The 24,441-nt window shown below is 42.7% G+C and overlaps 1 protein-coding gene across 3 annotated transcripts in view; it reads left to right on the plus strand.

Moving 5' to 3' along the window:
• PAMR1 (peptidase domain containing associated with muscle regeneration 1) overlaps positions 1 to 24,441 on the plus strand; it is a 97,588-nt gene that overhangs the window by 42,354 nt on the left and 30,793 nt on the right. For all 3 annotated transcript variants that reach the window (XM_024254422.3, XM_024254423.3, NM_001131588.1), the window contains 3 exon segments: positions 12,097 to 12,211; positions 16,019 to 16,236; positions 18,726 to 18,833. In XM_024254422.3, the coding sequence (XP_024110190.2) occupies positions 12,097 to 12,211; positions 16,019 to 16,236; positions 18,726 to 18,833 (441 nt within the window).

Raw genomic sequence — 24,441 nt, forward strand, 5'->3', positions numbered from 1 at the left:
CAATGAGTGAAGTAGGGAAATATATGCCATCCCAAAGGAAAAGGGGTGGATAAATATTTCTAAACAATACTCCAGTCACTCCATGTGAGTAAGGGGGTTTGTTCAGGGTGCAGGGGACAGGAGGGGAAGAATATTTGCATGCAAGAAGTCAATACAGCAAATGGTAACAAAACAAGGATAGCAGTCACCCAAATGTTATGAAACAGAAAATATTAATATTCAGAAATCCTGAGCATGTGTCTTTTTAAATAGCACCTACTGGTCAAATCTTGGGTTGCACCTTGGTGTAAGATGCTGTTTATGGAGCCTCATTGGTTGGGCTGGTGATCGTGTCCATTTGAGGGTCCAGGCTTTCTCGAGGACAGCAGAACTGGCTCAGAGCAACCAGTGTGTCTCCTAGGCAGGCAGAACAGAGAGCTCACACCTTCATTCATTAATCTACCCATCCAGTCAAAAGATATTTCTTGAATGGATGCTTCTAGGTGCTGGATGTACAATGACAAGCCAGACGGACATGGTCTCTGACATCTTAGAGCTTGTGCTTTAGAGAGGAGATTTTTTTTAAAGTTAGAAAAATAGAGTGTGGTCAATGCTATGAAATTAAAAAAACAAACTAATGGTCAGATTCTATCCAATCTGTGTTGGTTCAGTTTTGCTTGTTCAATTACGTTACGCTTGTTCTGAAAGCCTCATTCCACACAGTGTATGTTACCACTGCCATGAGCACTGATGGAGCATTTCTTATGGAGCACTGGGCTGGTCACCAGGGAACACAATGATTCTGCAGTGAGTTTACAATCCATCTGTGAAAAAAGTGCTTGACCATAAGAAGACATCAATATGATGTTATTAGGTTCTTATCACCCTCACCTCATACTGGCACTAAATAAATGTGTAGGGAATTCATAGGAAGAAGTAATTCATTTCACTCGCTGGAGCCCCATGGCAGTGCAAGCATTTTCCCACTAGATGGCGCCCAAGCGATCCTTTCAGACAACGTTATCCTGAAGGCGCTTCCTTCTGAGTGTCTCTGAAGAGCCTGAGCATTTTTTTTCCTGAGTACCATACAGAGCCTTAGAAGGAGGGAGGAGTGGCGGGCAAGTGCCAGAAGGATCAGAGCTGTTTTATATGTGGGTTAGAGAGCATCTGGCACTGAACAGATGCAGTAGCACCTTTATTTGCTCACTGTCCTGGACAATGTTTGTATTACTAACCTAACTAATAACAACCTTAAAATTCATTATGGAATTGATTCATGCATAACCATTGGCAGGTTGTATTATCCAGGAGGATGCGCAAACGGCCTGAGGCTATTGAGCCCAGGACAGAACTCATTCACATCTTTCTGCCCAGGAAAGATTCGTTTAGTAATCTCAGAATATCCAGACTAGGAGCTACTGGCACTTTATTGCCATTAAAAAAAAGAACTGTTCTTTCTACCTTTCTCTACTTTCTAATGTAAAAACTTCAATTCTACAGAGAGTTGAAAGAATAGTATACATCCATATGCTCCTTTCCAGGATTCGCCACTCTTTAATCATTCTCCAACATCTGGCTCTCTCTCTCTTTTTCTGCACTGTGAGACTCATGAATTTTAATTTTTTTCTGTTTCATAGTGTTATCATAATTTTTCTTTTGATGCTTAGATGGTTTCAGATTTGGCCCTTTAAGCTGGCTGCACCTCATTGTTCCTTGAGCACTTACTTGCATTCTACCCCTGACCCACAAATGTTTTAAGTTCACCTTGATTTTCTATGCCAGGTCTTGAAACAAGCTATTTCTCCCTGCATCCTGGTTTCTTATAGTGGGAAATTGTATTTAGGAACTGTAATTTGGGTGCTGGCTATTAGGGGTGCTGATATCCAAAGTCGAAACCAAGGCTTCCTCTTAGGGTTTCTTAAACTCAGAAGTTGAGTTCTGAAGTGGAACCACTCTGCTGACTTCCACTGCTGACCACCGGACTGGTGTTGGTTTAGCTTGGCCCTAGGCTGAGTTCCTTGGCCATCAAAAAAGATGAGCAGCAGGAGGGCCCAAGAGCGACCCAGAATGCCACACTTCTAGCTGTCATGGCAGTGATCCCAGCCTTTCAGTCCCTGAAGGATACTGGGCATCTAAGGAGGTTAGTAAAGCAACCCAAATGAGAGGATTTATGGGGAGAGATTATAGGTCCTTAATACATTTATCTTCTTAGTCATATTTTGGACAGAGGCAGAGAAACAGAGGAACTGGCCGTAAGCCATGCCCAAAAATGTTTGTAGGGCGAGTTATCAGAGAGGAAGAGGATTTGTGCAGGCTGATTCCTGAGCCATAAGCAGGAATGATTAAGAGCAAACTTAAGGGGAGTGGGGAGAAGGCTTACAAAGCTGTGTGTTACTGACTTTCGGGGCTGCCCTCCAGGGGAGCTGCGGAATTGCCTAGGGTGGAGTCACTGAAAGCTGCCTCATCTCGCTCCAGGCTTTTGTGTCCTGATGTTCCCAGAAAAAGAACAATGCCCAGGTTGATTCAAACTGGGGATGGTATTAGGTGGCAGTTAGCAGCCTGGGCTTGGATTTGAACCTCTGTTCCTTTCCTGGCTTTGGGCAAAGTTACCCAATCTTTGTGAATCTCAGTTTCCTCATTTACAAAATTGGAATCCTCATAGTGGCCTTGAGAGTTTTTGTGAAGATTAAGTGAAGAACTGTCTATAAATCCCTTAATATGGAATCTGGTGTATAGTAAGTGCTCAATAAATGGTGGATGGAGTCTGGTATATAGTAAGTGCTCAATAAATGGTGGATGCTAATTCTTATAATCCAGAGCCATGAAATGAGCTCTATTTGTTTGTTGTTTTGGGTGGCAAGGGAAGAAATCAATATAGGGCCAGAGAAGAAAGATAATAAAAGAGAAGCCTTTAAGGTTAAAGAATACACACTGGACACAAGGAGGTAGTCTTCACCAGACAAACTATTGTATGGCAAATAGTATTTTATATTTTATGTGCTGAAGTTCTTTGACCACAGGGAATTAATGTTTAAATCTTTGCAGAGGATTTTATGTTGTTAAAGTACTCATCAATCATAGCTCAGCTTCTGGTGAAGGTATTGAAGGATGTGAAAGACCTTCCCTCCTGCTCAAACAGTAAGAAATCACTAGATTAAACCAAAGAAAATAACAATTTTCATTAAAACCATAATATGTCTGTGAATATGAAATCTAAAAGAATTTAAACTCCAGAGGGGTGAATTCTTCCAGGATGAGCAAGAGATTCGGGATGCTTCATACTTGAAGGCAGCTGCTGAGGTTGGGGGCAGGGCAAGTGCAGGAAGGGGCCTACCGGAGAAGGAGGAGGAGAAGCCAGGAAAACTTGTGAATCTATGGGCTGACCAGTTGAACTTAAATCTAGAAGAGACCCCAAGGCAAAGACAATCCTCTCCACCAAGTATTTTATTAAATGGAATTTGGCTGTGCAAGCAGAGGCTGGAATGAGGCTATGAAGCAGGGGATCTTGGGATGTTGTCACCTTGCAGCTTCATAAGCTTGTGGTCTCAAAGTCTCACAGTCTCATGGGCTCACAGCTTCCCAGTCTTGTAGTCACGGGAGTACAGGAAGCTGGGGGAAGGAGGAGATGAAAATCAAAGAGAGATTTCCTCAGGTTTATGGGGTTTGAATTTCAAGGCTCTTCTGGTGAGATTATAGCTTCAGTCCTGCCCCAAATCAGCTTAACCCTTGATTGGGTCAAACTGATTCATCCCTGATCAGTTCTCCTACCAGCCTAATAGAGGAGAGGGCATTTCCAATCAAAGGAAACAATAGATCTCCTCTTGTGAACAAGCAAGAAAATAAGATCTACATTCAAGAGAACAACCAGTCAAAAGAAATAGAGCATGGATGATGAAATGGAAATTTTCAAACAAGAAACTTTTACACAACTTGAAAATAAATGCACTAAAAGGTTGACAGGAAAAGATGACTATAATGGATGAAGACATGAAAAATTCACAAAATCAATGAGCAAAAATCACAAACATTCCTATACATCAACAATAGACAAGCAGAGAGCCAAATCGAATGAACTCCCATTCACAATTGCTACAAAGAGAACAAAACACCTAAGAATACAGATAACAAGGGATGTTAACTACTTCTTCAAGGAGAACTACAAACCACTGCTCAAGGAAATAAGAGAGGACACAAACACATGGAAAAACATTCCATCCTCATGGATAGGAAGAATCAATATTGTGAAAATGGCCATACTGCCCAAAGTATTTATAGATTCAATGTTATTCCCATCAAACTACCATTGACATTCTTCACAGAATTAGAAAAAAATTACTTTAAATGCCATATGGAACCAAAAAAGAACTCATACAGCCAAAACAATCCTAAGCAAAAAGAACAAAGCTGGAGGCATCATACTACCTGACTTCAAACTATATTACAAGGCTACAGTAATCAAAATAGCATGGTACTGGTGCCAAAACAGACATATAGACCAATGGAACCGAACAGAGACCTCAGAAAAAACACCACACATCTACAACCATCTGATCATCAACAAACCTGACAAAAACAAGCAATGAGGAAACGAATCCCTGTTTAATAAATGGTGCTGGGAAAACTGGCTAGCCATATGCAGAAAACTCAAACTGGACCCCTTCCTTACACCTTATACAAAAATTAACTCAAGGTGGATTAAATACTTAAATGTAAAGCCCAAAACTATAAAAACCCTAGAAGAAAACATAGGCAACACCATTCAGGACATAGGCATGGGCAAAGACTTAATGACAAAAATGCCAAAAGCAATTGCATCAAAAGCTAAAATTGACAAATGGGACCTAATTAGACTAAAAAGTTTCTGCACAGCAAAAGAAACTATCATCAGAACAAACAAGCATCCTACAGAATGGGAGAAAATTTTTGTAATCTACCCATCTGACAAAAGTCTAATATCCAGAATCTACAAGGAACTTAAACAAATTTACAAGAAAAAAACAAACAACCCCATCAAAAAGTGGGCAAAAGATATGAACAGACACTTCCCCAAAGGAGATATTTATGGCTGGGCAAGGTGGCTCATGCCTGTAATACCAGCACTTTGGGAGGCCGAGGCGGTGGATCACTTGAGATCAGGAGTTTGTCACCAGCCTGGCCAACATGGTGAAACCCTGTCTCTACTAAAAATACAGAAATTAGCTGGGTGTGGTGTCATGCATCTGTACTCCCAGCTACTTGGGAGGCTGAGGCAGGAAAATTGTTTGAACCCGAGAGGTGGAGGTTGCAGTGAGCCGAGGTCATGCCACTGCACTCCAGCCTGGGCAACAGAGCAAGAATCTGTCTCAAAACAAACAAACAAACAAAACAAGAAGACATTTATGCAGCCAACAAACATATGAAAAAAAGCTTAACATCACTGATTATTAGAGAAATGCAAATTAAAAACACAATGAGATACTGTCTCATGCCAGTCAGAATGGTGATTATTAAAAAGTCAAGAAATGATAGATGCTGGTGAGGCTGTGGAGAAATAGGATAGCTTTTAAACTGTTGGTGGGAATGTAAATTAGTTCAACCATTGTGGAAGACAGTGTGGTGATTCCTCAAGGATCTAGAAGCAGAAATACCATTTGACCCAGCAGTTCCATTACTGGGTATATACCCAAAGGAATATGAATCTTTTTACTATAGAGACATATGCACATGTATATTTATTACAGCACTATTTACAATAGCAAAGACATGGAACCAACCCAAATGCCCATCAATGATAGACTGGATAAAGAAAATGTGGTATATAATATACCATGGAATACTATGTAGCCATAAAAAGGAATGAGATCATGTCCTTTGCAGGGACCTGGATGAAGCCGGAAGCCATCATCCTCAGCAAACTAACACAGGAACAGAAAACCAACCACCACATGTTCTCACTCATAAGTGGGAGCTGAACAATGAGAATACATGGACATAGGGAGGGAAACAACACACACCAGAGCCTGTCAGGGCCTGGGGAGTGAGGGGAGGGAGAATATCAGGACAAATATCTAATGCATGCAGGTCTTAAAACCTAGATGATGTGTAGACAGGTGCAGCAAACCACCATGGCACATGTATTCCTATGTAACAAACCTGCATGTTCTGCAAATGCATCCTGGAATTTAAAGTAAAATAATAAAAAAAGAAAAAGAAATTCAGGAGAGATTTGAAAAGTATTTAAAAGAACAAAATGGAAACCCTAGCACTGAAAAATACAATAAAAAAGAAACCAACTGGAAATCCTAGAACTGAAAAATGCATTATCTGAAATAAAACAAAAATTCATTGGAGGGGATTAACGGCCTATTGGTCAAAATAGAAGAAAAGATCAGGGAACTTAAAGACAGTTCAATAGAAATCAACCAAACTGAAGCACAGGGAAAAGAGACTGAAAGTATTTAGCAATCTTAACTCTTTGTGCTACCCTAGCCAGACCCTGTCCATTGAGTTGTATTACCAGGGCTATTTCCATGTGAGTGTTTTGTGATAACCCTGGCAACTTTGGGGGAAGAAAGACTTTCTGCAGCAAAGTGGTAGATGCTATTCTTTCTGAACAACCATTTTTTCAACTGAATGGACAGGCCATTTGACACGGGGTGGTGGGGAGGGGCTTTAAAAATGGTTTGTTTGGACAGAAATAAGTTTGAATTGGTTTTTTGGTCTAACCATTCATTCAGTTAGTAGTTATGGTAATTGAGCACTGACTTGATGGACACAGAGGTATAAACAGGACAGATGATATTCCTTTCCCCATGGAACTGCGTCATGGCGGAGGCAGACAATTCAATAAACAATCATAGAGTCAGGTGGATTGGGGTTATAGGTCAACTCACAGGCTGAGCTGAGGACTTGTCATTGTTCCTGATGAACACCTGAGCCCCTGATAAAAGCCAACACTTAGTACTTACTATGAACCAGGCATCATTCAGAGTACCTTCCTGTACTGACTCATTTAATCCCCATTGCAACCCTTGTCACAGCCATGTGACAGATGAAGACACTCAGGCACAGAGAGATAAATAACTTTTCTACTGTCATACAACTTGTAAGTGGCAGAGCCAAGATGCAAATTCAGAAGCCAGCCCCAGGGCCCCTTCTTTTATCCTTTCCACGAAACCATCTCTTGATGTGAGAGGCCCTTAGGGTCTTCATCATCCAAGCCTTAGCTCTGCTATCACTGTCTGGGATGCTAAGCCTGATGGGTTTAGGGTTCTAGCCAGTGATGAGACGAAGCTCTCATGAGCCCTGGAGCAGTGGGTCAGAACCTGAGCTGTCCCCTGTGATTCCTGGACCAAAACAGTCAGTGCCTCAGATCCAGACAAGACTCAAGAAAAATAACAATATTTGTTGCCACTTATTGAGCATTTTTACGTACCAGGTGCTGTGCTAAGTGCTTTATATACAATATCTCATTTAATCCCTAAGACAAGTGAGAAAAACACATTGTTGTAGGTACAAATATTCTCATTTCCAAATGAGAGACCTTGGCTCAGGAAATATAGTGGCCTTTTTTAGAGTCACACAACTAGTAAGTGGCTGAACTAAGATTCGGACCCCGGCTGGCATCACAGACTGTGTCATCTTTGAAGGAGGAAAGAAAATGCAAATGCCTCTCTCTGAAATTTTTTAAGTCCTCCTTTTCTTTCTAAGAGGAAACAGTAAAGAAAAACAAAACCCAACCACTTCTTAAAAGTGTGTATGTCTCTCCCACAATCCCCTCCCCTGCACCAAATGCTGAAGATAAGAAGACTTTTGTCTGAGGCTAAGGGTGTTCATTTTTGTTGAGAGCCTTTTCCAGCTGTCTTACTGGTCTAGAAATTAATAAAGATTTCCTTTCAGTTCTGTAGAAGCAGGGTCTACCCAGCTGCCTCTCCTGTTTGGGCATGTAGCCATGGGGAAAGATTGGCAATGAGGCCAGGATTTGAGAGCTCAGGGCATAGTCCAGCTTCACTGACAGATATCACTACACAAACACAGACACACACACACACACACACGCACACACCTATACCCCTCTTCTCCTGCAGTAAGACATTGTTAAGGAATCTGAGCACATCTTCCAGGCTCTTTGCCTGCTCTGGTCTTTCAGACTCAGGACCACCTGCTAGGTTGGCCAACGATACTTCCTTGGCAGGGACATTCAGCTGTGTTCACTGTTCTGCCCTGGACAGAGAGGTGTAGTCAGGCTGCCCCTGCACCCAGCCTCGCCAGATCTCCAAGTAGAGGCAAGAGTGGAGATGGAATTGAAGGCGTTTCTTGATGTGGGGAGGGAGTGCAGCTCCCTCCTCCTCTTGCTGTTTCCCTAATATTCCTTCTTCCAAACACATTTCCAAGAAGTGGCCCCTTTGTCTCTGGTTGTTTGGAAGTTGTTCCCCATCTTGGGGCCAACTCTGCCTCCCCTTCAGAGTGAAAGGAACCTCATTAAGAAGAATGGAGATGTTGCATGTGTTTAGAATCCTGGCTGCTTCTGAAGGACAGCCCCTGAGCCTACAGGAACAGATGGTCCAGCATTTCACATGGCCAGGGATGGGGCATCTGGGTGAGGATGGGGACTGAGCCCTCCAGAGACTGCAAGAGACCCTGGAGCTGGCCAAAGCCCAAATGGATGTGCTAAGGAAGCCTAAATGGGGATGAGCACCGCCTTCCCTTGGATTTGGGGAGGGGCCTGAGGCACAGCTGGCTGCTTCCAGCTTCCATATGGAGAGAAGAAACTGGGAGCAGGCTGGCAGGATTTGCTGCTGGTTCTAACTTGGGATCCCCAGCAGGAGGTTTGCTGAGGGAGCTGGGATTTAACACCTTGCAGGCTGGGAAGCTGCCAGTCCCTGAGGGACGGGGGCTGTGCAGGAAGGCTTCTTTTGTTGTCTCTCACACCCCGCATATCACTTCCGTAGCCCAGCAGCAGATGGGTAGATGGGGGCGATGAGGAGTGTGAGGTGTGCAGAGAAGGAACGTGCATTTCAAAAAGGGAGCGGGCAAAAATTCCATGTATCTCTCTTAGGGGTGGAAAAATTCTGCCGTTTCAAAATGGAATGGGAGAGGACTGGGTCAGAATGCCCCTAAGACAGTTTAACATATCAGCAAAGACTCAGCGTTGATACTAGACAAATCCAAGGTCATATCTCTGCTCTGCCACTCTATACAAACAGCTAACATTTACTAATTTTCCTGCTAAGAGTTTGCCATGCACGATTTAAGCTTCGCAAAACCGTATACAGTAGCTGCCACTTTTATTCACATTTGATTCAAGTTGACTGAGGTTCTGACAAAGGAGGTAACTTGCCCAAGGCTGCACAGCTAGGGAAAATAAAGCTGAGTTTCAAACCAAGGGCAGTCAGATTCTGCAGTCTCTATTCTTAACCACTGCTTTACCATTAGGATAACGATTTACAGTCTTCTAACTTCCTGGCATCTGAGTTTAGGGAAATCACTTAACTTCTCCATCTTTAGTGTTCCACATCTAGAAAATGGGGAGATGAATGTTGTTCTCTGTTTTTTAATGAAGATTAAATGAGAAAATGCAAATAATAATATCAACATCCTTTTATTCAACAAATATGCAGTGAGCACCTGTTAAATGCCAGGTGCCATTCTAGGTGTACAAGCTAGAAAAGATCCCAGCTCTATCAAAGGGAGTAAGCAAGTAAGTGAGATAATTTCAAATAGGCATGTGTATTATGAAGGAAACAAAACAGAGTAATAATATTGACCATAGAATTGGGAGGGCCTATTTTAGCTGGATAGCAAGGAAGGCTTCTTTGAAGAAGTGGCAGTCGAGCTTATTATTTTTATTATTCTATTTTTTTAGATGAAGTCTTGCTCTGTCACCTAGGCTGGAGTGCAGTGGTGCAATCATATAAGCTTAATTCTTACAGGAAAGAGATGCAGAAGAAGATGAGCCTTCTAGGTTTAGGAAACAGCAAGTACAAGGGCCAGAGTTGGGCACAGAAAGTAGGCTGTGTCTAGGGCAGTGTGGACAAGCAGATGAGTGGTATGTGAGATTGGGAGGAGTGTGGGTTTAGGCAGCCAGCAAGGCAGAGCTGCAAATGACATAGGAAGGTGTTTGCACAGTGGAGAACCTTTGGAGGGCTTGAATCAAGAAGATAATGTGATCTGATTCATTTATTTAAAAGGTGGCTTTGGATACTAGGTGGACAATAGTATGTTGGGGGACAAGGGTGAATGGCGGGTGTATTTGTTTTCACGCTGTTATGTAGAAATATCTGAGACTGGGTAATTTATAAAGGAAAGAGCTTTAATTGACTTACAGTTCCATGTGGCTGGGGAGGTCTCAGGGAACTTACAATCATGGCAGAAGGGGAAGCAAACATGTCCTTCACATGGCAGCAGGAGAGAGAAGTGCCAAGCGAAGGTGGAAAACCGCTTATAAAACCATCAGATCTCGTGAACACTCACTATCACGAGAACAGCATGAGAGTAACCTTTCCCATGATTAAATTACATCCCACCAGATCCCTCCTATGACATGTGGGGATTATGGGAACTACAAAGATGAGATTTGGGTGGGGACACAGCCAAACCGTATTACCAGGAGATCAAGGAGGAGATGAGATTACAGAGAGAGATGATGGAGGCTGGGGCTAGACAGGAGCCCCAAGTGGAAACTAGTGGATGATGCTTCCCATCATTGGCACAAGGCAGCAGCAATAAAGATCTTAGTGAAGAGATAGATTGTATGACCTAGCAGTAGTTTTCACAAAAGTAAGAAGCCTCAGACCTCATAGCTTTGTCAAAAGTGGAGTTTGGGCTCTTTGCCTAACACTAGAAATATTACTACTGTCATCTTGCCATGGTGCAGTATCCACTAGTAATATTTTTATTTTTAGTTATGAAATTTTATACTCTTGGGGAGTTATTGAATATAACTATGCATCCAAGTTTAAGAAGGCAATCTGGATTTCTGTATAGAAATAGGGAAGGTAAACTTTTTATGTGAATAGCTGGATAGTAAGTATTTTCATTTTTATGGGGCCTACTGCCTCTTGCTATAATTACTTAACTCTGCCATGATAGTCCAAAAACAGCCATAGGCAATACATAAATGAATGGGTGTCACTGTGTTCCAATAAAACCTTATTTACAAAGGAGGTGGTGGGCAGTATCTGGCCCAAGGATCATAGTGTGCCACCCCCAGGTAGAGAATATCATTTATTTCATGATCCAAATAATTTTTCCATAGAATCACTTCAAGACATTTTCCCCAAACTTTTGGGTACAAAAATACAGTGCATTTTCTATACCTGTGCTTATCTTAACACTAGAAAACATGATCTAATTTCAAGACTATTCAGTATAGTGGTTTTCAAATCTTAGGGATTCCTTGGAGGTAACTCAGCAGACTAGGTAAGGATCGGGGTGGAGGGTTTTGGGCCCCTGCTTCTGCTTTAACCAGGAGCCCCTTTTTGATACACTTAGTTTTACTGGTGCTCTTGATAGGAGTTTATTTGAACAAAAGGGGTTGGGAGCAAGAAAAAAATGAGAAAATCATCAATCCAGTCCAACTGGTTGGAAATCATCTCTCCTTTCCACTGTCATGCATTAAAGAGGCATTTATTACATGACTACTCATAGAACAAATTAATGCCTTGATTTCCTGCCTGGCTGGTGGAGGAAAGTGAGTAGAGCTGTGGGGAGGGTCTACTTTCTGAGCCTTTTAAGGTAGGGGCAGCAGGCTGGCATTTGTCAGGCCTGGAGAGGAAGGATGATAGGGTGGCTTGAACTTTACATTCAAACACAGTTAGGTTTGAGTCTTTGCTCTGTCACTTAGTGGCTAGACAAGTTATTTATTTAACTCTCTGATCATCTATCTGTTTTCCCAGCTGGAAAATTGTGAGGACACCACTTCCCTTCCCAAGCTGTTGGGTGGATTAAATGAATCAATCTATGTAAACTGCCTGGCACGTTGCCAGCTGCTTGAGAAATATTAATTTCCTTCTTCCTTTTCCTTATTCATCCTGTTCTCAGGGGTGTGGCATGTGCTCAAAGTCTCGTTGAGACCTTCTCCAGTCTCTTTCCTATTGACCTCCATTTTTATGTCCCAATCTTTTCTTCTTTTCTTAGGATGCGGCCAGGTTCTGCGAGCCCCAAAGGGTCAGATTTTGTTGGAAAGCTATCCCCTAAATGCTCACTGCGAATGGACCATTCATGCTAAACCTGGGTTTGTCATCCAACTAAGGTAAGGAGCTGGGGCCAGAACTCAGGAGTCTGAGGTTATAAGGATACAGCGATGGGATGGAAGGCTCTTGGTCACTGGGATCCTCTGGAGCCTTTATATATTGGAGCTTTTCCCTTTACCACTCTGATTCTCTGTGATAAGGCCTGGTTGAAACTACAGCCAACTAAATGCTTGTTATCACCGCCTTAGAACTGTGGGGCTCAGATGATTTTGACCCAAGGATAACACCAACAAAGCAAAATACAGAGTGCAACCTACCCATCCACAAATCTTAAACAGTGTTTCCTACTTACTCAGAGCTGGGCTGGTTCCCATGGGAGGGATGTAAAGAAATAAAAGGCACAGGCCTAACTTTCAAAGAATTATACTTTAGATTGGGGCTGATGCTTGTCACAACTCCTTTAATTGGGGCTTTCAGAAAAAAGCAAACATCCCACAACAAATAAACTAATTCTCTCACCAGTGTGGAAGATGAGTCATTTCTTTTTATGGAGCTTTAGGGCCCTTGCAACTGTTATTTATGCCACAGTCCAAAGTATAGACCCTGTTTTATTGTAACTATTGATAAATGCTACACGAGGGTCCTGTTTTGTGAGAACCGTTCATGACTGCATCATAGTGCTGGAACAGTTCATGGCACACTATAGTTGCATGGTAAATACTTGTTGCATGAATAAATGCTGAAAGAACTGCTTTCTGGCTCCAGTGTATCTTCTCTCTAATGAAAAACACCTCCCCCTTTCCTCACTCACCCCTAGAATGGCTATGGTCATTGTCCACTTAGCTCTTCTCATTTTAACCCTGTGGTGACAGTGAACGGATTTAAAATCCCTGATCCTCTAGGGCACAGGCTTTCACTAAGTATTTTCTGGGTGGCTAAATGGACACAGAGTTTGCCACATGCTACCTGGCTCCTTGAATGTCTCTCTGTCCTCCAGGAGGGGCAACATGGTACCTTGAATTAGAAAAATCCAGCAAAACAGGTCCCCTTCTCAATCTTCCTCTTCAAAACTAGTGCATGACAGATTGTGTTTCCACTCCCTGAAGACCTGGGGTTGGGAATGAGTCTCATTAATTCCTAGAGGAAGCCTAGCTCAAGGAACAAGCAATGAACCATGCTGTTCTGCCCAGTGAGCTCAAGGCTGGGTCTGCAGGGATGATAAAGGTAGGTGTTAAATGCTGCATGTTAATATTTCAGCAGCGCAGGGACCAAGACAAATGGTCCCTTCTGGGCCTCTGAGGAGCTTCTCCAAAATCCAAGATGCAAAAGGATATTCTAAAATAGCAAAACAGTGGAGGATTGAGAAGCATATTAGCTGCCCAGGAAAGGGCCTTAGGGAGGCATGGAAATGTGTGGATTTCTTTTCCTTGAGTTAAGTCTGGAGCATCTGGCCAGGGATAGTAATAATGATGGAAATACTTGGAAGCATAGGCACAATGTTCAGCCCCAAAGCCCAGCAGGTGTCCCTGATGCCCCTTTTCCATCATCTACCACCAGACCACCACAAAATCTATTTTCCTACTTGAAAAATAGTCCATCCACAGCTCTCTGTCACCACTGTCACCATTCTGCTTCAAGCTACACCCATCTCCCACTGAGATTGTGTCATGCCCTCCTAACTGGCTTCCTGGCTTCCACTCCTGCCAGCTGCCATCTCCTCTCTGCAGAGTGGCTGCAGGGAGCCTTTAAAATCTGAATCCAGCATTATCCCCTTGTTGAAACCTTTCAGTGGCTTCCTATAGACTTAGAATAAAATCTAGATTCCTTACCACACAAGATCTATCGCAGGCTGCCCTCACTGGCCTCGGATCCTATCACTCTCCCCTTCATTCACCACCTTGCAGCATCCCTGGCTTTCTTTCAGTTTCTCGAACATGTCAACCTCATCATTGCTCCAGGGCCTTTGCGCTTACAGATTCCCCTGCCTGGACCACTCTGCCCCATGACCTTCACATGGCTGGCTCTACTGCATCACTTAAACCTCTGCCCAGCTAGCACATCCTCAGAGGGGGCTTCTTTGACCACATTGTGTCAGAAACTTAACACCTTAGTCACTTTTTATGCTCTTACCTGGTTAATTTGATTCACGGCACTCAGCACTCTAAAATTACCTTGTTTTTTAGTCTCCTTGCTTATTATCTATCTTCTAACCCAGAATTAATCTCCATGAGGGCCGGCATGTGCCTAGCTGGTAGTTGGGGCACTGCTATGCTGACAGCACCTAGTACAGTGTCTGGGACAGAGCTGGCCTCCAGAAATATGTGTTCAGTAAGTGAACAAATGGACAAATGAATGCATGAACACAAATATAGTTGCAATGTCTCTTCAGCTTCAGAAAAAACTGTGGTTTCTGTCAGGTGGTAGCTTCTCCCTTACTCTGCAGACAAAGATATCAAGGCCAAGAGAAGGAGCTAATTCCTTAACACGCACAGTGAGTGCATGGTGGCATCTGGATAAGAAATCAGCTGTCCTCTTAGATGTTAGAGCAGGCTGTACAAAATGCGATTCACAGGACCTACACCCCAAAAGCTCTGTGATCAACCCTTTGTGAAGTAAACACTGATGAAACACTGTTATTGGATTTCTTTGTTAATAGTACCTTTTGGAACACTTAAAATCAATATACTGATTGTCACTATATTCCAGTGTTCCCTAATGCTGGCATGTTGGGTTTTTACTGTAGGTGGCAGAAATATCCCTACTCCCAACATTTTAGGCAGCAGTTATGGGCCTTTCTATTTCTATTTTTTCTCCAGAGTGTGGAGGAGAAGATACAGACATACATTTTGTGAACTTGATACTCAGGTATTCCCTTGGGAATCCTGGAAAAATGCTTTTGCCTCTCTTGCCCTGGGATGTGGCTGCTGCTTTTCTTGTCTCTTGGAATCGGGGCCTTAATGTCATCTTCTGTGTTTCCAATCTGGTGTATCTCAGTGTTTTCAAACCCAAGACCCTTTTTTGATAAGCATGGATGTGTCAGGTTTCCTTAACCCCTGAAATTCTGACTTGGTGCTACTTTCTCTACTCTTTGGGTGAGAATTATCGTTGCCTAGAAGATAATTACCTTCTGATTCTTCCATCAAACGGAAGAGTGTGCAGAGGTTTTTTGTTGTTGCTGTTGTTTTCCCCTTTACTTAGTCTTGCAAAACAATATGAGCTTTTTTTCATTCTCCAACTATAAAATTACAATAAAGTATCCATTCAGTCATATATTTGGCAATATCTGTAGCATCTCCATAGGCCGGGCACTGTGCTGGACACTGTGAAAACTGTGGAACGAGGCAGGTGTTCCTCTCTGCTTCAAGTAACTTGCAGGCCAGTGGAGAAGACAGGCCACACATAGACACACAAAAAGTCAAGGAGGTAAATATAAGAGGTTGAAATTTATGTCTACAGTGTGAGAAAAATAAGGGATCTTCTTTGGAAAGAGCGGTCAGGGAAGCCTCTTTGAGGAGAGAATATTTAAGCTTAGGCCTGAGGATAGGAAGGAACCAGCCACACAGACTGGGAGGAAAAAGTGCCCTGGAAAAGAGACCGACACATGCAAAGACTCTCTGCATGGATTATGGCACCTTGCTCCACCTGGGCAGGCACTTGCATGTGCACATACTTGCAAACAGTGCACAAATACATACTCCTCCACTAAGAGAAATTCGCCAACCTCCGAGGACCATTTTCCTATCAGATCAGGCCAGTGACACCATCTGTTCCTCAGGCCTGTTCCTCATCTGGCCTTGAATGTGCCCAGTGGTCTCAGGACTGTCCAGGGCCCATCTGTTTCTCTCCGTCACCCTGTCCACCCACAGATTTGTCATGCTGAGTCTGGAGTTTGACTACATGTGCCAGTATGACTATGTTGAGGTTCGTGATGGAGACAACCGCGATGGCCAGATCATCAAGCGTGTCTGTGGCAACGAGCGGCCAGCTCCTATCCAGAGCACGGGATCCTCACTCCACGTCCTCTTCCATTCCGATGGCTCCAAGAATTTTGATGGCTTCCATGCCATTTTTGAGGAGATCACAGGTAAAGGCCAAGGAGACAAATGTGACATTTTATGGCTTGCTCCAGGCAAATATCTTCTTTCCATGTCCCTTCCTTTCTTCCTCTCATCCTTATTAAAACCTAGCAGACTGTGTTCTTAGAAACAGCCTACACACTGAGAAAAAAGAGATAGCAAGGTATATTTCAGAAAAGCTCACCCAGAACCAGAACTAGGAATGATCTCCCTTATACAAATGCAGTGGCTAAAGCACGGAGAGGCTGAATGACTTGTCCAAGGTCACACAGATATAAGGGCAGAACTAGGTATTTGTACCCAAGCTGTTCGGCTCTAGAGCTCACACAAGGTGACCTCTCATGGTTGAGAATATTGGCTTTAGATCCCTGACAGATCAAGCTATGTGACCCTGGGTAAGTTCTTCTACCCCGCTGGGCCTCTGTTTCCTAATGAGTGATAAGGGAGTAATAGTAGATCCTTCTCCATTAAGGAGGCTGTGAGAGACAGAACAAATGGAGAGCTTGGCATAGTCTGGTACATAGTAAGAATTCAACAGCTGCCCAACCCTAGGCATACCTGTACCCTCCACTTGCCACCTATAAAATAGGTATTAAAAGACTATAATGGTAAATGTCATTGACTTGATGAGTAACTTTAAGCCTGACTGTAACTCTTGCTGTGATCACATTAGGAAGTAGGATTTGACCAAACCTAACAAAATGCTTAATCCTAAGCAATCACCTGACTCTCATCGTTCTGAGATCAGATTGCATCAGGTTTTACAAAATAAACACAGGCTTGAAGTTTGATTTAAAAAATAACTGAATTAAAAAAGAACTTGTAATGGTATTCTGATCATTAAGACTTCCTTTTTCATAGGGTATGACATGAAAGTCTCAGGAAAGAAGGTGCATGGCTGAATAATCAGTGTTTCTTCAGTCCTGTCTGTTCAGCAAGGCCAGGGGACCCTGCTCCCCAGTCTACCCCTCTTTTAGGATGCTGCCTACAGGAACTCTCAGCAGGTGCTCTCTACAGTCTCTGTGCCTGCCACCTGTGAAGCTGTGCAGGGCCTGGGAGTTCTGATGCTTTGCTGCTGTGGTGTGATCAGCCTGTGGCTGAATCCTCTTCCCTTGGTGACACCCTGCAGGTATAGGCTGAGCAAGGTCCCACATGAGATGCATCTGTGGGGGCTTAGGACAGTCAGCAAGCCAGGTAGGGGCAGCAGTGGCTGGCCAGTCTGTGAATCTGGGACTGAGGGACGGTCAGGAGAATGTCTTTCTCTTCTGAAATGACCTCCTCAACCTCCCCTGGAGAACTTTAGCAATACTGGCCTGTGTTTTATCAATGCCGTCAAATAATACCACTTCCCATTTTTCAAACATCCCTGTTTGTTCACTTGCCTTCAAGATATTTCCTGTGGTTAAAATCACCTGTCCGCAACCTGCACATCAAAATCCATCCTTCACAGTCCCTACTACATTCTTCCTCCTCTCCTAAATCTTTTCTCTTGCTCCAACAAGCTGTGACTTTGCCCTTTTTTGAATGTCTTGTAGCACTGCCTCTTCTTTCTTCATAATACACTAACTATATTATGCTTCAAGTCATAGTCGTTTTATATTTTTCTTCAAGTAGCTTTAATCTGGTAAATAGGACATCCTGTTCTTCCTTGTATTTCTCCCTTGCCATGTATTGAGCAAGTACTCAATACAGATTTGTTGAACTGAGCCAAGGAATATACCTCTACATTGGGATAAATGAATGTAGGATTGATGGATAACACACAGATGAGTGTTTCTCAAAATCTTTTCTGTAGAAAAATAGTCCCCAGGATGCCTTGTAAAATGCAGGCTTTGAGGTCAAATAAGCTTGAAATTCACAATGTATATTAGGAAACTCACAATGCATATTGGGGCATTGAACTGAGAAGTTCTGCAGTAAAGAAATCTGGTTAATTAGCATTGAATGTCAGCAACATTTCCCTAACATATTTGAGCTTGGAACCCTTAGTAAAACACATCAACATCTCAAGGGACTAATGATTACAGAATGTAAGTTTGGAAATTATTGAATATACCTTCAACAGTGTCATAATGATTGTCTTCCAGTTGCATTGCCCCAGTACCCAGGATGGTGAGCTTTTATTTGAAAAAAGATGGTCTTCAGCTACCCAAGGATGTCTCTGTCCACTGAAACCCCTGTGGGAGAGATACAAGCATGGCTGTGCTTTCATCAGTTTAATGTTCTTCTTTGCATTGCCTTGTGGTCTTCAGACTATAGGAATGTTAAGCATACTTCTGGGGCCCTCAGAAACATCAAATAATATCACCAATATTTGATATTTAATGAATATCTATTTTAGGCATTTTCAAATAATCATAACATGAATTCAGTAAAGGGAATAAAAAACATTGCAAGAAGACTTTAATAAGCAATTAAAAGACTTTGGTCAAGACTCTGGGCCTGAAGACATCGACTCAATGCACAGTGGCGCTGAGGGATGCCTTTTCTCTTACAGCATGCTCCTCATCCCCTTGTTTCCATGACGGCACGTGCGTCCTTGACAAGGCTGGATCTTACAAGTGTGCCTGCTTGGCAGGCTATACTGGGCAGCGCTGTGAAAATCGTGAGTATGCTTCCTAAGTGGGAATTAAGGCATCAGATGGGGCTGGTATGGAAGGATTTTAAGAGCTTGCAGGGCCTACTCTTTCTTGATGTCTAGGATGGTCTGTCCAAGATGGTGCACAGTGCAGACACTCCTTCTGAGTGGTTCTCAGAAGGGCAGAGCTGCTTCTGAGTCAGGTTGTCTGCAACTTCCTAGGTTTGTCCATTGGCATTTCCAACCCTCACTTGCTGCAAATACCTCTTAGAAAGATACAATGGCCTCTAGTAATATTCAGAGCTCAAAAACACTGAAAAAAGGTCAACAAACTTTCCTGTGGCTCAGTCTGGATCCCTGTCCATTCTAAGATCTGTATTTTAGATTTATACTCCGGGCACCATTCACAGGCTCCAATGTGACTTATTGCATAACTTGAAGCCCTGCAATGAGGGTGGTAGATATACATTTTGCTAAGCAAAATTATTAATAGCATCCTCTTTCATGAGCAAAGTGTCTTGAATTGGATGACAAACTATATGGTCATGTTTTAACACATGTCATATATAAGGCCTTGGTTACCAGACTGAAAATAGGTGTCGCAGATGGAAGCCATCAGCATGGAATGAGATGTGCATAAGGACAAGAATTTGGGGGAGAGCAAAGGAGGACAGATAGTGTCCTAAGTAGGTTTTCCCAAAGCAGATCATGAGTTGAGAATGTGTACACAAGTGAAGTGTTAAGGACAGGCTCCCTGGAGAAGCTTATAGGGGAGTGGGAAGCTGGCCTGGGAAGGGAAGGAGGCCAAGTAGGGGTGTGATTTCAGGCAAAATACCAACCTCAGTGTTAACCTGTCATGAGATCTGGAATGTACCTTACTCCTTAGAGTAATGTTCTAGCTTTAAGGCAAGGGATCTGGGCTTTCATATCCCCACAGCAATCAGTCATTGGGTATGGGCTGCCTTGGGGAACTGGAGGACATAAACCGTGGGCACACATGGCTTTCTATGCATGTTGGCAAAGTGGTTCCAGTAGCCCCTGAGCAGTTCCCTGAAAGAGAATCACAAGTACAAGCCATTGGAAGTAAAATACCGTAGGATGGGGAGGGGAAAAGGGCCCACAGAAACACAGAAAATAGACCCGAGGGCAGAGCACCAACAGTATCTACTACAGTCACTTCTAACTAGCATGCACAGGTACTCTGTGGTCAGCCTCGTCTGGCAGTATTCTCTAAAGTTTGTGTATGTTTTGAATTAATTTTCACTAATGTTTTCTTTTTCTTTTTTTTTTTTTTTGAGACAGAGTCTTGCTCTGTCGCCCAGGCTAGAGTGCAGTGGCGCGATCTCGGTTCACTGTAAGCTCTGCCTCCTGGGTTCATGCCATTCTCCTGCCTCAGCCTCCCAAGTAGCTGGGACTACAGGCGCCCGCCACCACACCCGGCTAATTTTTTGTATTTTTAGCAGAGACGGGGTTTCACTGTGTTAGCCAGGATGGTCTCGATCTCCTGACCTCGTGATCCACCCGCCTCGGCCTCCCAAAGTGCTGGGATTACAGGCGTGAGCCACTGCACTGGCCCAGTTTTCACTAATGTTTTCTTGCAAACAATGCAGATGGAAACCATGGTTTCAATAATGGGTCCTTGTGTGTGCCATTGATTTCTACCAAAAGCATCCTTGCCGTGGTTTGGCACAGCTGACTTGAGTGTGACTGCTAGAGACATAGAAAATGATGTTCTGCTTCGTGGTTCTGGCCTCATTTGAGCCTGCCATGTTGTGTGCAAGGCAGATCAGAGAAATGTTGCATTCTCTTGGCTTCAAGAATTTGTATGTAGAGCGATTCTAGATTCTTGACAATGGCAAATACTGAGCTTTACTCTTTGGATTCAGAGGAGGAAACAAAAAGAGGGAAGGCTTAATTTCTTGATGAACGAATTACACAATGCTTTGATTAAAAAAAAAAAAAAAGTAGAATTGGAAAGAAGTAAAACATCACCAGATAAAGCCAAAATGTCTTTAGGAAGCTGAGTCAAATTAGGAAAGAAAAATAAATTGGTCCAAAACTTATGATTAAAATATTCATGGGTAGCTTGTGAGTCAAAACAGATTTCTCAGCATTGTTATTCCATCAAGAAAATAAGAAACATAATGAAAAAAGAATGTAAAATATGTCACTATGAACTGATTCATAACTTAATTCACAAACTGTCTCAAATTACTTTAAAACATCAGCATAGATGGGCAGGAAAATTCTACCTTGCTGGTTTTCAAAATATTGTTCAAAAGCCATAATTCCCTTAGTACCATGTAGTTATAGTGAGGTGAAGGTGTTACCGGTGGATATACGATATGTCATTTACTGGCATCAATATGGGGGGACTAAATGTTTTTTGTTTGTCTGTTTTCTATAAGATCCAGGTTCATTTTTCCTTCTAGGAAATTTAGCACAAGTTTCAACTAACTCACTGGGGGACACGTCACAAAAAGTGGCTATGGCAGTTTATGTTATCATTTCTGAGTAAACCTTAGCAATTTTTCCAGAGCAGTCTATGAGTTAGAAAAGCAAAAAAGAGCAAAAAGATTTATTTTCTTGTTTTCCTCATGAGGATACCAACAAATTCAAAACATCCTGGCGGGAATTCTTTTGAAATTAGGAAGAAACCCAAGCATCTGGGGTTCCCCAAACTCTGAAGTGCCCAAATTAGACTAGGCTGTTTTTTTTAATGGCTTTAAAATCAATATTAATGATCAAAATCAATGTTAATGACCAAAATCAACATTAATGAGAAATCTTTCATTGATGTAGTGCCAAATCCGATGAGGGCAAACCATTTCATAGGTGCTGCTTTCATGATCTCTTCAAGTCTTTGTGGAAAGGTAGATGCTCAGTTTTGCAAATGAGTGATTTGAAGTAGAGAATGCAAGACACTGGTCCCCATCAAATTCAAAACCAGAGGCCATAATTTCATATTTCCCACTTAGTTCACAATCTCTCAGACACGACACTTGCTTTATGTCTTGGTGAGACTCCAGATGCTTCACTGATGAACTCTAGTTACCATCATGTCCCATTAGTGAGTCCTCTTAAAGGACTTCCCATCCCAGCTAAAGCTCATCTGTTTCTCTTTTCCAAATAGAATTCCAATGTACAGACTCTTGATAGAAGCTATTCTCTTTATTTTCCTTATGTATGTGTATGTCTGTGAGTGGAGTGGAATAGAAATAGATTTTCTACTTAATTGCAGAAATATATGTCAAAAAAGTCAAACAGTACAGAGGTGTATAGAATAAAAAGAGATCATTGTTTTTTCCTGGCCAATCCTGGTTCCCAGTGGAAGCATTGTAAGAACTTGGTGGATATTCTTCTAGACTTTTTTTTCTGTGGTATGCAAACCTAAGTGGTCTATGTGTCATTATTTTAAACCAGTGGTTCTCAACCAGGGGTGATTTTGCTCTCCATCTCTACCCACAGGGGACATTTGGCAATGTCTGGAAACAGTGTTGGTTGTCATAATTGTAGGAGTGAGGTGGTGTGCTGCTGGCATCTAGTGGGTAGAGGCCAGGGATGCTGCTAAACATCCTACAATGCACAGGACAGGCCCCACAATAGTTATCTGGCTCAAAGATCGGTAGTGCCAAGGTTGAAAAACCTTGTTTTAAACACAAGTGGATTAAGTATTCATACAATTTTTCAATTTATTTTCAGTCCCCATGTTATGGATATTTTTTCAAGATCAGTCCATGTGGTATTCTGATTTGAAAAAATGATTGCTGAATATTCATTGTATGGCTGAATGTATTAATATAATTATATATTCATCCAAGTCCTTAAGATGGACTTGATATTGCTTTTAACATTTTGCTATTATGAAGAGCACTGCAATGAATATCCTCACATATATTTCTTTGTTCATACATAGAAATATTTTTGTAAGATAAATTCTTAGATGCTGAACTGTTCATTCAAAGGGTACACGTATTTTGATTTTGAGAGCTACTATGGTCACTAAAAGGTTTTGGCAATTTAGAAGATGAGCCATTCATTATCAACACCTGTCCTCAAAATAAGACTTGGGACCTGCATTTCAGAAACTAGGATCCATCCTTGTCAAGCTGGAAATGAATTTATTTTCAAAGGAATTCCATTGGTCTGGGGAGAAATTTCTCCTCCAGACTTTCATGGGACAGGAGATAAAGAATGCAAAATAATCAGCTAGATTTGGCCTAGTACCAGCTGTCAAGAAGGCGTGAGAGCCCCCGATGGGACAGTCTTCAAGGGCTGCTACCCCAGGCCTCATCTGCCCTAGATTGCTTCCGAAGGAGGAAAAACTTCCCCCGATGCCTGGGTGACCTCCTCGGAAGCGTAACAAGGGGAACAGCCCCCTCCTCCACCTTGAGGCCAAGCTAGCCTCCTGCCAACACTGTCAGCAACCTTCAGCCTCCCTGGGCCACCGTGTAGGAAACTGGGGCCCCTTCTTCCCTCTGAAGTTTCCTGTTTCTTTGTATGGAACACAATGACAAAATGGGTCCTCGAGTAAATGGTCAGAATCTTGTTTTGAAAAAGTGGAGAGCAAGGGATTCATCGTCCTGCTCTAATTTCCATGTTGCCTTTGTTCCCCTGGCCCTGTTGACGGGGCTGGGACTTCCCCCTGCATCCTAATGAAGGACGATGAAACGGCCTAACTCTTGGACCACAATGCTCACACTGCGGGCTCTGACGCGCCTTGGAGCAAAACAAATCGGCCTCTACCAATTAAAGAAAAATGGTGAATCTGGATTCATTTGGGTTTTGGAGTCTCTGAAGGTTCCCACTGGCCTGTCCCAAGGCCTGGGAAGAAAAGAGCTCAGGCTGAGAGGCACACTTTATGCTTTAGCTTCAAAGGCGAGACCCGCGCTTCTCATCAGAATAAACAATTAGGAACTTTGGGGTGTTCATGAAAACGTGAAGTCGAACCAGTGAGAATGTACTGAGACCCCTAGTGGGTAAACTATCATCTCTCCCATCATGGACAGATGCATATACTGCAGGCCAGGTGGATTTACTGCAAATTATTTTGAGATCTCTGAGGGTGAGGCATTTAAAAATGGAATTATTTACTACATTTTTCACAGTCCTAAGACCTCTCTTATCCTTAATACACAGAAGACAGGTGCATCTTTGTCCATTGTGAGATGGTATGCCCCAAGGTGAAGAATCACCTTAGAATCTGTGGCCAGAAAAGCCTTGGTTTGACACTGAATCTTCAATTAACTAGTCAGGTGGTCTTGAGCAAGTCATTTAGCTCCTATGAGCCTCAGTTTCCCCATTTATAACCTCCAGAAAAATAATACCAAATTCCTCTTAGGGTGCTTGTAGGGAGGGGATGAGATGATCCACATAAGGCACTGAGTTGAGTAATAGGAGCCATCCCACTGTTTCTGATTCCACATTACGGCCATTTAAAAGTATGGCAGAAAGTAAGGAATTCCCTGGGTAAGGGACTAGGGCAACAACACTAGTTTCTGCAGTCTAGACAACTATGACATAACTTTCTCAAAGTCCTAGGATTTAAGAAAACTCTCCCAAGACTTTCTGAGTTTCCTTTGCAAACCTCTCCAAGCCATTGCTAAACACTAAATATTGCCACCACTGCACCAAC

The sequence above is a fragment of the Pongo abelii genome, chromosome 9 (genome assembly GCF_028885655.2).
Source record: "Pongo abelii isolate AG06213 chromosome 9, NHGRI_mPonAbe1-v2.0_pri, whole genome shotgun sequence".
In the NCBI taxonomy this organism is placed as follows: domain Eukaryota; kingdom Metazoa; phylum Chordata; class Mammalia; order Primates; family Hominidae; genus Pongo; species Pongo abelii.